We start from the raw sequence: 15299 nt of genomic DNA, 5'->3' as shown, positions 1-15299 counted from the left end.
CTAATTTTCGTGGAGGAAAGTCAAGGTTACTGTCATGTTACATGCAAATCATAACCCATCAAGCAGTTTGTTATGAAATCCAGTTTGTCAACCTTACTCCCTCCTTCTATTCATGTCCCAGGGTTGAAGATGCTCACGAACCTGAAGCGTGGGGATTTCTATGGTGTGGTGTCAAATTGGCAGCTGAAGAAAAAGCGTGAGCTGGGTGTCCATCTGCTTTATCGGGCCATGCAGATATTTTTGGCTGAAGGTGAGCGACAGCTCCGGCCAGCAGACATCAGACAGTAATAAGCAAACAGAAAATAGACTTCTTGACACAAACTCAAATTCAAACTTAAACTATTTGTGATGGCCTTTGATCCCGATGATCCTTGAACAAAACCTGGAATTACTTTATTGTTGGGAACATATGAGGACAGACATCTACTCCAGTGATTTCCAACCTTTATGGAGCCAAGGCACATATTTTACAATTAAAAAATCTCACAGCACACCAAGAAACAAAAATGTCACAAAAAGTAGATTAATGAATTACTGTATGTACTTTCTGCCATCTCATAGAAGAGCATTCATTTTTTCTGTCTGTCACTATGCCTCACTGGCATAAATAGATGAACAAAGATACATCATTTCTTGTAAATAAGTAATTTTTTGAGCAGTTATGTAAAATTTTATGATTTCCCACAGCACACCTGAAGAGCGCTCACGGCACACTGTGCCCCAGCACACTGGTTGAGAATCACTGATCTACACTCTCTCACACGCACGCACTCACGCACGCACTCACGCACGGACGCACGCACGCAAAACAGTATTCTTTTTTTATTTATGTTAAACACAACGTCCCAACTTCATTGGAATTGGGGTTGTGTGTGTATCTCTCTCTCTCTCTCTCCTCTCTCTCTCTCTCTCTCTCTCTCTCTCTCTCTCTCTCTATATATATATATACACATATATATATATGTGTATATATACACATATATATATATATATATATGTGTATATATACACATATATATATATACACACACACAGTGAGTACGGAAAGTTTCCAGACCACCATAAATTTTTCGCCATTTGTTTCGCCATTTGTTAAAATCATTTAAGTTCATTTTCCTCATTAATGTACACACAGACCCCATATTGACAGAAAAAAAACGTAATTGTTGAAATTTTTGCTGATTTATTAAAAACGAAAAACTGAAATATCGCAAAGTATTCAGACCCTTTGCCGTGACACTCGTATTTAACTCGTGGGGGCATTGAGTCCCTGCGGCCCCCAACGGGTGGCCATTTGTCAGGACGTCTCGGTGGGGCCGGCGGACCGCCCTGGTCCCTTGGTGTGGGACGTGTCCCGTCCAGCGGGCTGCTCTCAGGTGGACCCCTGGGCCTGATCCCGCCCCTCGATTGATTGGGTGGGGTCCTCAGCCTCCGCGGTACGGGCATAGCAATTACAGGACACTTTGTGCGTGTAAAACGGTGTCAATTCACTTGCATGCGTCCGCAGGCACACACCCCTGGGACTCTTTCACTGGGTGTGGGGTAATGCACTTACTGCGACAAATAACTCATGAATATGCAAATCGCTTGTGTATCCCCTCACTTATACTCTCTTTCTATAGACTTTTATAATTTACATAGTCAATCCCACCGCACTTCAGTTGTACAGCCGGGTTCATGACCCTTGTCCTGCATGCTTCTTCTCCTGTCCTTGTCGGGTTCTAGCTTGTCCTGTCCTTCCCTCACATGGTGTAGCACTACGGGCCCATGCAACATTCATATTCAATGTTTCATTGTTGTAGATAAACTTTTCTCATCTTGTTTACAATTAGTGCTTTGTCTTTTGTCTTCGTTTGTCTCTCTCCCCTCTAGAAACTTTGTTCTATTCGACTCTGATTCTCAATAAACTTCAATTATAATACTAAGAAACCACAGCGGAAGCTTAAAAACTCCACTGTGACACAGTAAAAAACTGTTCCGGCATAAAAGGGATACAGATCCTCCATTCTGATTAACCTAACAGCCGAACAGGACCAAAAAAATATAATTGTAAGCGGTATGTGTGGACAAATCCAGGTACTGCTCATCACCTGTCCAATACACTCCCACCAGTGAAGCATGGTGGTGGCAGCATCATGCTGTGGGGGTGTTTTTCAGCTGCAGGGACAGGTCGACTTGTTGCAATCGAAGGAAAGAAGAATGCGGCCAAGTACAGGGATATCCTGGACGAAAACCATCTGCAGAGTGCTCAGGACCTCAGACTCGGCCGAAAGTTCAGCTTCCAACAAGACAATGACACTTAGCACACAGCTAAAACAGCTGTTCTTGAATGGCCCAGCCAGAGCCCTGACTTAAACCCAATTGAGCATCTCTGGAGAGACCTGAAAATGGCTGTCCTCCAACGTTCACATCCAACCTGACAGAACTGGAGAAGATCTGCAAGGAGGAATGGCTGATGATCCCCAAATCCATCCATCAATCCATCCATTTTCTGAGCCGCTTATCCTCACTAGGGTCGCGGGAGTGCTGGAGCCTATCCCAGCTAACTTCGGGCAGGAGGCGGGGTACACCATGTAGTGTTTGCCAACCAATCGCAGGGCACACATAAACAAACAACCATTCGCACTCACATTCACACCTACGGGCAATTTAGAGTCTTCAATCAACCTACCACGCTTGTTTTTGGGATTTCCTCCCACATCCCCAAATCCAGGTGTGAAAAACTTGATGCATCATTCCCAGAAAGACTCATGGCTGTATTAGCTCAAAAGGGTGCTTCTACTAAACACTGAGCAAAGGGTCTGAACACTTATGGCTGTTTGATATTTCAGTTTTTCTTTTTTAATAAATCTGCAAAAATTTCAACAATTCAGTTTCTGTCAATATGGGGTGCTGTGTGTACATTGAGAAAAAAATGAACTTAAATGATTTTAGGAAATGGCTGCAATATAACAGTGAAAATTTTAAGGAGGTCTGAATACTTTCCGTACCCACTGTATGTATATATTTTTATCTGTGTCTAACTCATACTGCCCCCACGTGGTCAACCTGCGCACAACAGTCCGCAGCACAATATGCATTAAAGGAGAAAGTGACAAACAAATATTTTTCATTCCATTTAATTACATTACTGTATGTTTAATATTATCGATGGCTATTTTTCTCAGAAACATTACAAACGTGGCACGGTGCACGACTGGTTAGCACATCTGCCTCACAGTTCTGATGGCTGGGGTTCAAATCCCGGCCCGCCTGTGTGGAGTTTGCATGTTCTCCCCATGCCTGCGTGGGTTTTCTCCGGGTACTCCAGTTTCCTCCCACATCCCAAAAACATGCAGGGTAGGTTAATTGAAGACTCTAAATTGCCCTTAGGTGTGAATGTGAGTGGGAATGGTTTGTTTGTTTGTATGTGCCCTGCGATTGGCTGGCAATGTACCCTGCCTCCTGCCCGATGGTAGCTGTGATAGGCTCCAGCACGCCCGCTACCCTGGTAAGGATAAGCGGAATGGAAGATGAGATGACATTACAAACATTTTGTGTTGTTGTTTTATTTGGGTGACTGGTTAATGGCGTCTTTTGGGTGCTTTGAGTTGGGTCAAGGAATTAATTAAGCTCACATCACAAGGCACTACTATGTATGGATTATTGCATAATTGTATTCTGATATTAAAAATGATTGGCAAAATATTGCAATTTTATATAGTTACTGCACAATTCCCACCCCTAAGTAGTAGTCTGGAGTGTACCAACCAACCAAAGTGAAACATTGATTGCATAGATTTCTAACTTTAGATTATGAAGCACGCAGACTTTCTTTTGATCATATTTATAAAAACATACATTGTGCATGGTTCTGCTTTTATGAATCTCACTCATAAAATATAGGCACTAGGACAGAGTCTTGGTTCCATTGCCAGAATTAACCATTCATGGATGTAGACACACACTCAATTAGTGGTTCGCTGGTTAGAATGCTGCCTGGTCTGCCAACCATGTCACTAATTATGTTCCATGGGCAAGGTTTTCTTCCGATAGCCGAGCGGATGTCATCGGCTTATTCGCGCAACATGAATTCATTCCGTAGATCACAAATTGCATCACATTTATTACAAAACATTGTCATTCGCTTGAATCACTAACATCAGCAGCATCGGTTGTAGAATTTTTTTTTTAATTGTTTATTCAATGACAGCAATACCATCATCTCAACCATCATATGAAATGCTTTGTTTTGGTTTACAGTATATTTCTTCATGTTTCCTAATTTAACCTGCTAGTTCCTAGAAGAGAAACCATTTCAATTTGTTGGATTGTTGGAATATTGAGATGTTTATAAAGCTAGCTGGTACTAGCAACAGTGTTTTGGGGGGGATTGTTGTACCAGTATTGGCTGAATTGTGAAATGATTTGTTTACATTATTTGACTTTTGAGTTGTATGTTGTATCGCTATTTTTTAGTAAGATCCCACTATACACTACGTTAGAGGACTTGATAACTCCCGGGCGCTTCAGCTACCCCCTGCTCCAGTGTGTGTGTGTTCACTGTGATGGGTAAAATGCAGAGAACAAATTTCATGTGCATGCATGCATGTTCATGACAATAAAGGTGATTCTTCTTCTACTGTAATACAAATTGTCACTGATGACAACATGAATGTTTATGTACATCAAAGCATGTGATCATGAAGGGGAGTTGGTCTTGGACAATACTGATAATATTGTTTAATAATCTGATGTCATGTGTGATGTCAAGCATAATCAATTCCCCGAATTCTGTTTTTTTTGTCATGACTTTGATTGTAAAACAGATTTCTTTTCATCGTGATTACCGATTGTACTCTTTCTACCATGTTCTTGTTCAACTTTCAATCTTTTAATTTGTATAAAGGAGAAAAAAAACAATACTTGAACTAGATGGTGTGCTTTTGTTGTGCCGTAATTTATGTAGTTCCACTAGTGGCCAACAGATGTCACACATTTGTACCTAGAACCATAGCTGTTATCGTGTTACAAGCAGGTGTACTGTTAACATAGCAAACAAACAGTGTTAATGATATTATAAACAAGCCTTCATTTTGGTATTCATAATAATACAAAGCTGTTTTTAATCACAATGGTCATACATTGTCAACTAATTTTAAATGTTTTCCAATATAACTGTGACCTAGTGTGCTCGCCTTTCATCTGGATTGTTTTCCCTTGACCTAATGCAGGGATAAATCCAAGCAGAGATGCATATGGTCTGAATAGTTCTCAATGTTGAACCCCAAAGATAAATATATTGTACATTAAGGGTTGTACAGACCAGTTGGTTTGTCAACTTACTACTCCACGTTGACGTTTGGAGTGTGACGTCGACTCGTCGCAAATCATGTTTTTGGCTTCAGGAGAAGGCAGAACCTCTTGCAGCATCAAATGAGTGCATAGTGCGCTGAATGAAATTATTACATGTTAATTGATTTAAATTGTCTTCCATTTCTGAATGTGCAACTTTGGCATGTGAGGGAGAACCTGTAAGAGGGGGAGCCAGGCTTGAGCGGGAGTTTGAACAACTTTTTGACGCCAACACTGTTAAAGTGTCTTGATTATTTGCAAATTCCTGCCATGCAGAACCCACAGCTGTGGTGGTCCCAGAACAAAGACAAGTTTCCCCATTTGGCCAAGTTGTGCAAACTTTACCTGGCTGTCCCAGTGGTAAACCCGCAGAAGGAGAGGATATTTTTCTCTGGCTGGAAATACCATCACACAACAGCGAGTGAGCCATGTCAATGCTCGTGTTCCAATGTGTGAGTTTGGTGTATGAGCTCCCCATTGTCGGTGAATATAGATTATTGTAAGCATTCCCTCATCCGTTGATTTTTTATTTTTATTTTTTAAAATAAATCTAGGCCTATGTATGATGCTATCAGTAACTTGTCCATGTCATCTTGACTTTCATCACATTAGTTTCAACTTTTAAAAATCTGGTCTTGCAACCCCTACTGAACATAAACATATTTTAACATTAAGTTAAGGTATTGCTGTAATGCAGATATTTTAAAATACCTGGTAAAAAACAAAAAAATCTATTTGTATTTATATTCAATTTTCTCTTCGTTGGACAAATGACTTCAATGGAGACATACAGAAGATACGATGTCACTGTAAAGAATGAATATCCAATGATGTACTTATTAAATGGAATTGTAAAATTACATTTTATTGCAAGACGACTAAAGATAAAATTTGATGAGTCGGGGCTGGTAATTTCAGGTTCAGCTCAATATTTAATTATTTAAAAAGACAACTGTTTAGGTGGTGCAGCAACGTTGCGTAGTGGTTGGCACATCTGTCCCACAGTCCAGAGGCTCCGGGTTTGAATCTAGATGGAGGCGGTTGTTCATAGGTGAAAATGTGAATGTGAGCCGTTGTGTGTGTGTGTCCTGCAATTCACTGGCGACCAGTCCAGGGTGTGCACCGCCTTTCATCCAAAGTCAGCTGGGATGCTCCAACTCACCTTACTTTAATGAGGGCAAGCAGTTGAGAAAATGGATGGATGGATGGAAAACTAATCTGAACCATTGTAGTGGATGTTGTTTGATATAATACGAGCAGCAAGTATTGTAACAAACAATGACGTTTTAATAATAAATACAAAAGGGAAAAAATCATTCTGTTCATGTCCACCTTTATTAAAAAAGTATTTGTTAAAAAATATATAAGTGGAAAAAACACTCAAGGAAACTTGTTGGGTACATAGGGTCATCTAGGATATATTTATTTGCTTCAGTTAATATTTTATAATCATATATCAAAAGTAAATGCATTTTTCCCCCAACTATCTCTGCATCCCCCCCTCCTTCCTGTTCTGCTTTTGTTGTGAGACTCGAACCCCTCCAGCGCAGCCAGTGAGACCGAGATGCAATCTGAACTTCCTGTCAGTTCGCGCAGGCCGTGTTTGCCTGTTATTGGTGGTAGGCTTGGAGCGGGGCAGGCACAGATATAAACAATAGCATCATCAGCATATCGTGACATTATTCGTTGTGATGGTCGGCTGAAATCTGGGACACAGTTGCATTCATCGTTCAGTGAGCTCTTCTATACAGTTAAACCCACCGACAGCAATGAATGTTGATTGTGACCTTTGTAGTTGTTTTTCTTTTAAAAAAAAGAAAGAAAGAAATTGTCATCTTGCCTGTAGAAAAGGGTCAATGAGTCATTGCCAATGCCTTTGTGCAGGATCTGCATATTTATTTTTGGGGTAACAGCCTGCTACAGGGTACAATCAACGGTCGATGGTTTTCCAATTTAGCCAAACTCACCGACAGCGTTGAATGTTCACTGGGGCAAGCACAAACCCAATGGTTACCAGGGATAGCAAAAAAAAAAACACAGCCGCAATGTTTCTATGTCAAAAAAATGCTCTCACGGTTTTACCATACTTTAATACCGTCTTCTTGGCTTGGCCACAATGTGCAAATGCCTACAGTATACACACAATGCTAATTCTAAACACAATTTCATTAGTAAGCTTACTTGACATATTTGTATACATATGCATATATCCCGTATTTACGTGTGCACTACTGAACCTGAGAATTACAGTAAAAGAGAATTAAAACAGGAACTTGTATAAACGTATTATTAGAGCCTATGCACACTCCATGTTCTCCACTAACAAGACCCTTGCACAATTAACTGGCTTTGCTTCACTTATTATTAAATGCCAGCAATGTCAACACTGGCCTGTCATGAATTGTCACCAAGTGTTGTATCCACATAACTCCTATAACACATTCTCATTATGACACTAAGTGTCAGTGTTTCGAAACAGGCTTTATTTCCTTTAAAATAGCATGAGAAAGAGAAAGATGTCATCTCGTAACTGCTGAGTCATGGCAGTTTTTAGGTGTGGTGTGGTCTACAGGGCGCTATAATGTCAAGAGTGCATCTTGCAACGTGCAGGATGAAACTGTCTACTCACCTAAATTAATAATCAGTTTTGCTATGATGTAAACCTTGCTCTTCAACGACTAAAACTGACCAACGCCTTGCGTGAAAGGTTTTACTAAACATTGGGGTGTTGTTGCTTTTCCAGGCAACATTGTTAATCTGCTCATAGAAAACATGTAACTGTAGATCAGAGGCAAAGAGTCCAGATGGGGCCAGCAGCTAAGTATGCAATTGGGAAACCTTTAAAGAACAGACGGTCACTAAGTTGATTAAGCAATTTGAAACAAAATACCACGCTGATAACAATCATTAAACTCCTTCAGATATTCATTTTATACATGCATGGTGCGCTGTCTAATTCTCCTGCATTTTCATCTTCTGCCTCTGTGCCTGCGCAAAAAAAAAAATCCAAATTAAAAAAATCAAGTGGTTGCTTGCCACTGCAACACCAAGTTTGGACCCAAAAAAGCACAGGCCTTGCTGTGAGGGATGTTCAAAACTGGACTTCTGTGCTCCCTCACGAAACAGGATTTGAATGACAGTGTTGGAATTGACAGAAGTGGATGAGAAGGATGTTGCTTTATAAGGTCTTCTCTGGCCTGAGGACGAGGGTGACAGGAAGAAAGATCTGGGCCATGGAGAGAGAGAGAAGGAGAGAGGGAATGGCCCTGAGCTGACAATGTTGCCCTAATGTGAATGACAAGGTCTGTGCACAGATCAGCCCTCAAACCAGCCTGGATGTGTGGGAGATGGATGATGGCGGATGAAGGCAAAGTCAGAGTGGAAGCGAGGGAGGAATAAGAAGAGACATGGGGAGGTGAGGGTGGGGTTTGAGGGTGTCCAGCCTTCAAACGCGTTGGCCTTAATGGCATGGACAGCTCTGACATTTAACCACTGAGTCATCTTTGGATGAGCGGAGGTGGTGGTTTCTTAAAAATGTAAATGTTCACGAGGCGCTTACCAACAAAGTAAATCTGCACAGGAGAAGGGAATTGTTAGCACTCCTTATTTAGTCCCTCCTAAAGAGTTTCCCTATACTCGGTTCTGCTTGGTGGCCAGCTCAATTCTCACACCACTACAGCTCATAATACACAATAGGTTACCCGGCCAAAGGTGCCCTGTGGAGTTCCCACAATAGCAAACTAGCAGAACAAGTCTGGGTCATTGATATCGTCAAAGTTTCCCTATTGATGCCGGTTACCTTGTCATAACATCCTCGTTATTCCAGAAAGACAATTTCATACACGGATGATCAAATTACTCCAAAGTAACAAAGGAAGTGCCTGTCGTCAATATCAGAGTACCATGTGAATGTGTGCTGAAATATAATGACAATAGATAACCTTTTCTTTCTTGGCTCAGGTTGAACTTGAAAGCAAAGTACAGGAGGGTAGAGCAGTTTCATTATCTGAGCGATATTCTTTACTTCACCTTGGTAATGACCACCACTAAAGAAGCTAATATGGGGTTGCCATGGCAGCCAGTGAAAAAAAAAAAATCACAGTTTAAAGTACAATTATAGTATTACTGCAAACAATTGCTTCAGAAGGGTTCGCAATACATAACACTAAGGATTTGGTGATACTTTTTATTTATTTATTTTTTAAATCTCTTTATGGTCAACTGATAGCAAGATCACGCAAAAATCAAACGATGACACATTTAGGGAGAGTTTTTCTTCCACTTCTGTGCAGCATTGCAAAGTTGTGGAACTCTTGCCTTAAGTTCTCATTGAATTATGTATGAATTGTAATCACAAAATTCAAGCATACACAAAGTGGGTATTTGATGATGTTGCTGATGCAAATTAGGTTTGTTATGATTTGGTGATGGTCTGCTTTCCTATGACTACCATTGTAGTTTTGCTGATCAAATTTGTGATGATTAGTAGTGCAATTTGAAGACGTTTTAGCCAGTCACGTTGGTGTTTGAGAGGAAAGCCTACAGTTACATTTATGTGTCTCACAAGCGGGAGGACATTCCTGGTGAGGGTGCTGCTGACTGCCCGCAGGTACAAACCGGCCTCCTCTTTCTGTCTGCTGATATCAAACCGCAACGTGATCTGTTTAGTTGCCTGACTTAATGCCCACCTGCTCACACGCCTCTAGTGTGTGTGTGTTTGTGTGTTAACGTCTTGACTTCCTCTGTCTCGTCACAGATGGAATGTTGCCTGTCTTTATCTGCAGCCCTGCAATTACAGACATACAGACACACACAGGAAATTATGTATGGTTCCCTGCTGGATAAACAAAAGCCTAAACTGGACACGCCCCTGTCTGAATCTTGTGCTCATTTGGGCAATTTTTGATCACTTGATTTGGTGGCACCTGCACAATCTTGAGAAATGCAAGATACACTACAAGATACACTATATATAGATAGTCAGAACTAGGCATTTATAAAGATTTTTTTTTATAAATGCCTAGTTTTAACTAACTGCCTGATATCTAAATAAATGTTATTGTGGTTACAATTTGCAGTCGTGTGTGTGTATATATATATTAGACTTTACGGCGATCTGATCGGTATTGGCCAATAATTAGCATTTTATGCTGATTGGCTTTCATGTCATAATTCGCCGATCTGATCAATGACGTCATCGATCGGCTCTGCACGAGACATTGAACTCCGCGTCTTCGTCGCGTTATGAATCCAAAAGCGAGTTTATTTTTAGCCTTGTCACGTGTCTTGTGGCGCAGTACTGTAACTATCTGACGGCCAATGAAGTTTTTTCAATCTTGGTGTGTGGGACTATTTTGCGGTGTCTCAGACAAACACGTAAGTTATTACGTTATACAGTCTATGCATAACTGAAGTATGTCGTGACGAACGTCATCGAAATGCTTCAACATAACAAATTTGATCAGGCACCTGAAGAATGTACACGAGGAGGAGCATGCCGCGTTCAAGCAACGCAGCGTGGGGGGGGAAGGAAAAGTCAAACTGACGCGAACTCTGGACAACACCCGTCCATATAGCCATATGAGAACGTTAGAGTAAGCATGTCATTAACAGAATTTTTTAAAGTAATTTAATTACAGTAAGTTAGCAGCCATTATTTCTGTCATGTTGTAATGTTGAGTTGACCTAAATTTATGTCAGTGGCCAATCCTTGAAGGCCCCCTAGAGGACATTGATGTTTTAACTTTTGTCTAAAATGCTAGAGAATAATTTTGAACATACAGTACTCGGTATACAGTACACAAGTATATACAATAAATGAACAAGTCATTTAAATAGACACATTGGACAGCTTCCCTGTCAATCACAGTGTACATATAGTCAAACAACCATTGACACTCATATTCACACTATAAAAACTATTTCATCTTCACTGAACATAAGAAGCATGTTTTTGGCATTTGGGAGAAAGCCGGGGTACCTGGAGAAAACCCACGCAAGCACAGGGAGAACATGCAAGCTCCACAAAGGAAGGCCGGCATGTGGATTCAAACCCCCAATGTGCGACCCACAAGTGTATTGTGTTGCCAAATGTAGAGCATTGTCAATAAAAATCATTGAATCCTATGTATTGTATTTATTTAATGCAATTTAACAGTGTTACAAATATTTCATGGCTTTCAATTTGTTGATGTAAGTTTAATCTTTATTTTTTTCTTTCAAATATATATATATTTTTTTACTTTTAGGAACGAGCTAATACCACTATGTTTTGTTTTTTTAAATTGATTTTATTGTTCTCAGTTTTCCCTTATTTTTGTCCGAAGACAATGAATTGCAGACCTTGCTATTCATTAAACAACATTTATTACAATGTAATTTTTTTCACCGCGAGGGGGGATTACTAAGAGTACATAAAGTCCATGCGTCTGTGGATTTTGCAGTAGAGAATAAGAGAGGAACAAACTGAGGAGAAAGAGCGAGAAGTGAGTAATAGCCACTAGGTTGCAGGAAGAGTATACATCTCCCTCACTTTATCCCTCCCTTCCTTTGACATACACACACCTAAAATGCAAGAGAGACTCCTTAGGGCACCAAATAATAACGTCCCCTGTCATTATCGTCACCCGGGCGAAGCACCCTCCAGTCTCTAACACAATCCGTGCCGTGTCATTGTGTGGTAAAATGGGGACATCAATAGCCTCATCCAAAAGCAGAGCAAGTCCCTTCCTCTCTGATTCTCAAGTGCTTTAATAGCCGGCAATCACACTCTTGAGTTGTGCCTTGTCAGAACTGGGAAGAGAACGAGCGACATTCAGCCAAAACCCGACTGATGAAACTCAGCACAGCCAAAGCTTACCTTGAAACCAGTTGTTTTAATGCAACAATCTTGCATTTTCAGACAGGATTTCAAGAAAAACCTCATTAATTTATATTGTCACAAAAGTTATACTCACGGGAGGGGTACCTGCAGCTTGTAATTTGGGTGCTTGTGCTTTTTGCGGGAGACTGCAGGATGCTGAGGTTTGGGAGGGGCACCGGTTGAGTTTGGGGGGTGTTGACTATGAAGGGGTTTGTGGGATATGTGGTGCAGCTGTTAAACCTAAGGAGATTGGTTGGGACTGCTGAAAATAGACAAGATGAAGCACGCACACTCAGGGGCCAATGCTTTTGCACGCATATTTACTTATGTAAAAGGCCAGTGAATTGAGATCTGTCATAAAGACCCATATTTCATCAGAAATAAACAGTAACTTGCCACAAAGGCTCGGCATCAACTCTTATAAAGGCCATCTCCACCATGACTGTCCAGTTTGGTTAAATGACTGAATTTTTCATTTTTAAATTAATAGAGAGAAATTGTTACAAAATACAGGTAAAGAAAAAAACAAGTCTATTTGAAGCATTCACATCCATAGCATTGTAGTCATCTTTTTGCTGCATGGCCTCATACCGTAAAAGGAAATACTGTGTGTGGCATGCGGCGACAAATGCGGGGATGGCGAGCATGTTATGCTGGTGTTAGACCACAGACAGACCCAAGGTGCCGTCGTATGTGTGCCTTCATCATATCTGGACCTGGGCAGAAATAGAATAATACAAAAAATAAATTATGATCAGAATCATTTTAGGTGTTGGTTGATATTACACGCTATTAAAATGTCATTTAATACACACACTTAGTGATCCAGCACACACAACAAATTTAAGGTTTTCTTTCATATCATTTCATACCACGTTTGTAGTGGAAATGTGTGTTTAGAATTACTGGCTAATGAGTAACATAACTCGATGGAATAACTCTTCAGTAATGCCCTTCATCTCCCCTATATAAGTCAAACAGTGTTTTTTATATGTACAACAAGCCCACTCACAACCTATAAACACTGTGGGTGGTCTTGAGAAACAAAGATGAAGAACCCACTTGAGTGTACATTTGCACGTGAGTCATCTTTTTTTATTTATTTTTTTTTATTTTATTTTTTTCCCTTAAAGCAGTACATCAGTTACGTTTCAGTGATCTCAGCATGTTGGCCAAAATGTATAAAATTACACCGTCAGCTGCTTTGTTCTGCATCTTATACACAGCCGGCCACTGACTACAAAAAGTGTCATTTTTAGAAGTTGTGTTGAAATGTTTGCGAGAGAGAGAGATTGAAAGAACCCACCCATAATGAAAGGGGTGTCTGCTGAAAAGATCCGACATGTCTCCAATTGTAAGTAAATTCTGGGCTCATTTGTGGCCGCTTAGCCCATTCAAATTCCAGTTGAATATAATATTTAAAAGTGTATTTTAAGCCACTTTGAACACAATACTTTGGAAAGATTTCTCAGAGATTTTCCCCACCCTATTCTTTGCTCTAAGAAGCATTTGGTTCTTGGCAAACATTCGGCAAAGGTTAGTGCAAGAGCTTCTATCTAAAAATATACAAACGTGCACAAATGCTGTGTTTAACCATTTTAGGTTTGCATACACAACAGGCCCCCCCCCCTGATCTTAAAGTACAAATTTGCATGCAGATGCTAAGGCCAATTTCAAGGATCTCCTTTTACCCATATAGCAAGTCTCTTTCTTTACAGGCAGTAAGTCTTTTGTTATTTAAAGCAGTCTACACAATGCTCTGTTGAAACCCATGCTGCACATAAACGCTGTTGTAATAAATTAACTTGATAATTCAAAGAAATTATAGCGACAAACTGTAAATGCAGTTGCTAAAGAAAACACAAATCGCTCTTTAAAATGGTTGAAAGGTGGCTTGCAACAAAGAAACTTGTCAGTAAAAGTGTGGGGTGGGGGGTTGGGGGAGGGGCCGAGGGTAGGGGTGGGGGGGGGGGGTTGGGGGGTCGGGGGAAGGGGGGGACGTTGGGGGGTGGGGGGGCATGAGGGGGGGGGGGGGGTAATGTGCATAGTGGTGTTGTTATTTGGGGGAAGGGGGGGTGTTTTTGAGTGGATTTTTGGGGGGGGGAGGTGGGGGTGGTGGGTGTAATTATATTTGGAGATTAGGGTTTTGGATTGAGGGGAGAAAGTATAGTGAGGGGAATGAGATATGGATGTGTTGGTGGGTGGAGGGTGGAGAGATTGAAAGTATGGAGAATGAGAGGGATGATGTTTTTGAAATTTTGTTTGGGTGTGGGTGTTGGTAATTTAGTTGGGGTGGTTAGGTGGGGTGGGGTATGTAGGTAGAGATATTAGTTAGAAATGTAAGTGGGGGATTTGTGGGGGAGAAATGGAAGTGGATAGAAAATATGTGAATATTAAGGGGTGTGGGGAAGGAAGTTGGAGGGAAGAATAGTTATTGGAGTGTGTTGAAGGAAGAATTATGGGTTGGGAAGGTGTGGTAGGAAGGTGGGTGGTGGGTTGGTTTAAGTGAAGTTGAGTTGATTGATGAATGGGTCGGTGCGTGCTAAACAAATAGGCATTGTCTAATGTCTTGGTCTAGCAGTATTATGGACCACTAAAGGATTGCCATGGCTACTTAAAATCAAGTGTTGTTCCACCAAGATCATTACACAGCTGTTTTTTGTGAAATCGGTAGTTTTTGTGGACAATCATACATTGGATTAATAACCGTCCGCCCTTTTTGGGAGCAGTACACAGGTTACAATTTTCATTTGGATCACATTCAAATGTGTGCGTTTGTAACGGTGCTTAAGCTGCTTTTCCTCATTGAATCAATACCATCCAAGAGACGGGTAACAGTTTCATTTAAACTGACAATATTATTGGATTCTGGTTTGTTTTGTTGAACAACCCTTGCACATCATAAAAATTAGAACGTATCAGGTGGCATACGTGATGGTTGTTGCCTATGCATATCCAGTTCGCTTTTAAGTTCCCTTCTTTTTAAATGCCTCCCAATTGCAATTTACTTGCAATCTACAATTCCTATGTTGGAAAAAAAAAGTTGTTCTTTCTTTAAAATTCACTTTTCTGCTCACTACATTGGTGCAAATTATGGGATAAG

At 40.7% G+C, this 15299-nt stretch overlaps 1 protein-coding gene and 1 long non-coding RNA gene across 10 annotated transcripts in view; one reads left to right on the top strand and one right to left on the bottom strand.

The window, feature by feature from the left end:
- ankle1 (ankyrin repeat and LEM domain containing 1) overlaps nucleotides 1–15299 on the top strand; it is a 34397-nt gene that overhangs the window by 13677 nt on the left and 5421 nt on the right. For 7 of the 9 annotated variants that reach the window (XR_009789301.1, XR_009789300.1, XR_009789302.1 and 4 more), the window contains exon 9: nucleotides 122–250. Coding sequence is in view for 6 of the 9 variants with exons in the window: in XM_061778740.1 (XP_061634724.1) it covers nucleotides 122–250 (129 nt within the window). In the remaining 3 variants the exon portion in view is untranslated. Of the gene's footprint in view, nucleotides 1–121; nucleotides 4905–15299 lie in introns of those variants that run through there. The other 2 variants (XM_061778744.1, XM_061778745.1) reach the window with 2 other exon arrangements.
- LOC133480540 (uncharacterized) overlaps nucleotides 6651–15299 on the bottom strand; it is a 34841-nt gene continuing 26192 nt past the window's right edge. Inside the window, exons 4-5 of the long non-coding RNA XR_009789303.1 lie at nucleotides 12788–12912; nucleotides 6651–10120 (exon numbers count right to left, since the gene is read on the bottom strand). This is a non-coding gene — a long non-coding RNA (uncharacterized LOC133480540). The remainder of the gene's footprint in view (nucleotides 10121–12787; nucleotides 12913–15299) is intronic.

This window comes from Phyllopteryx taeniolatus, chromosome 7, assembly GCF_024500385.1.
Source record: "Phyllopteryx taeniolatus isolate TA_2022b chromosome 7, UOR_Ptae_1.2, whole genome shotgun sequence".
Taxonomy (NCBI): Eukaryota; Metazoa; Chordata; class Actinopteri; order Syngnathiformes; family Syngnathidae; genus Phyllopteryx; species Phyllopteryx taeniolatus.
Note: the sequence above shows the minus strand (reverse complement) of the source record. Positions and strands in the feature narration are given on the sequence as shown.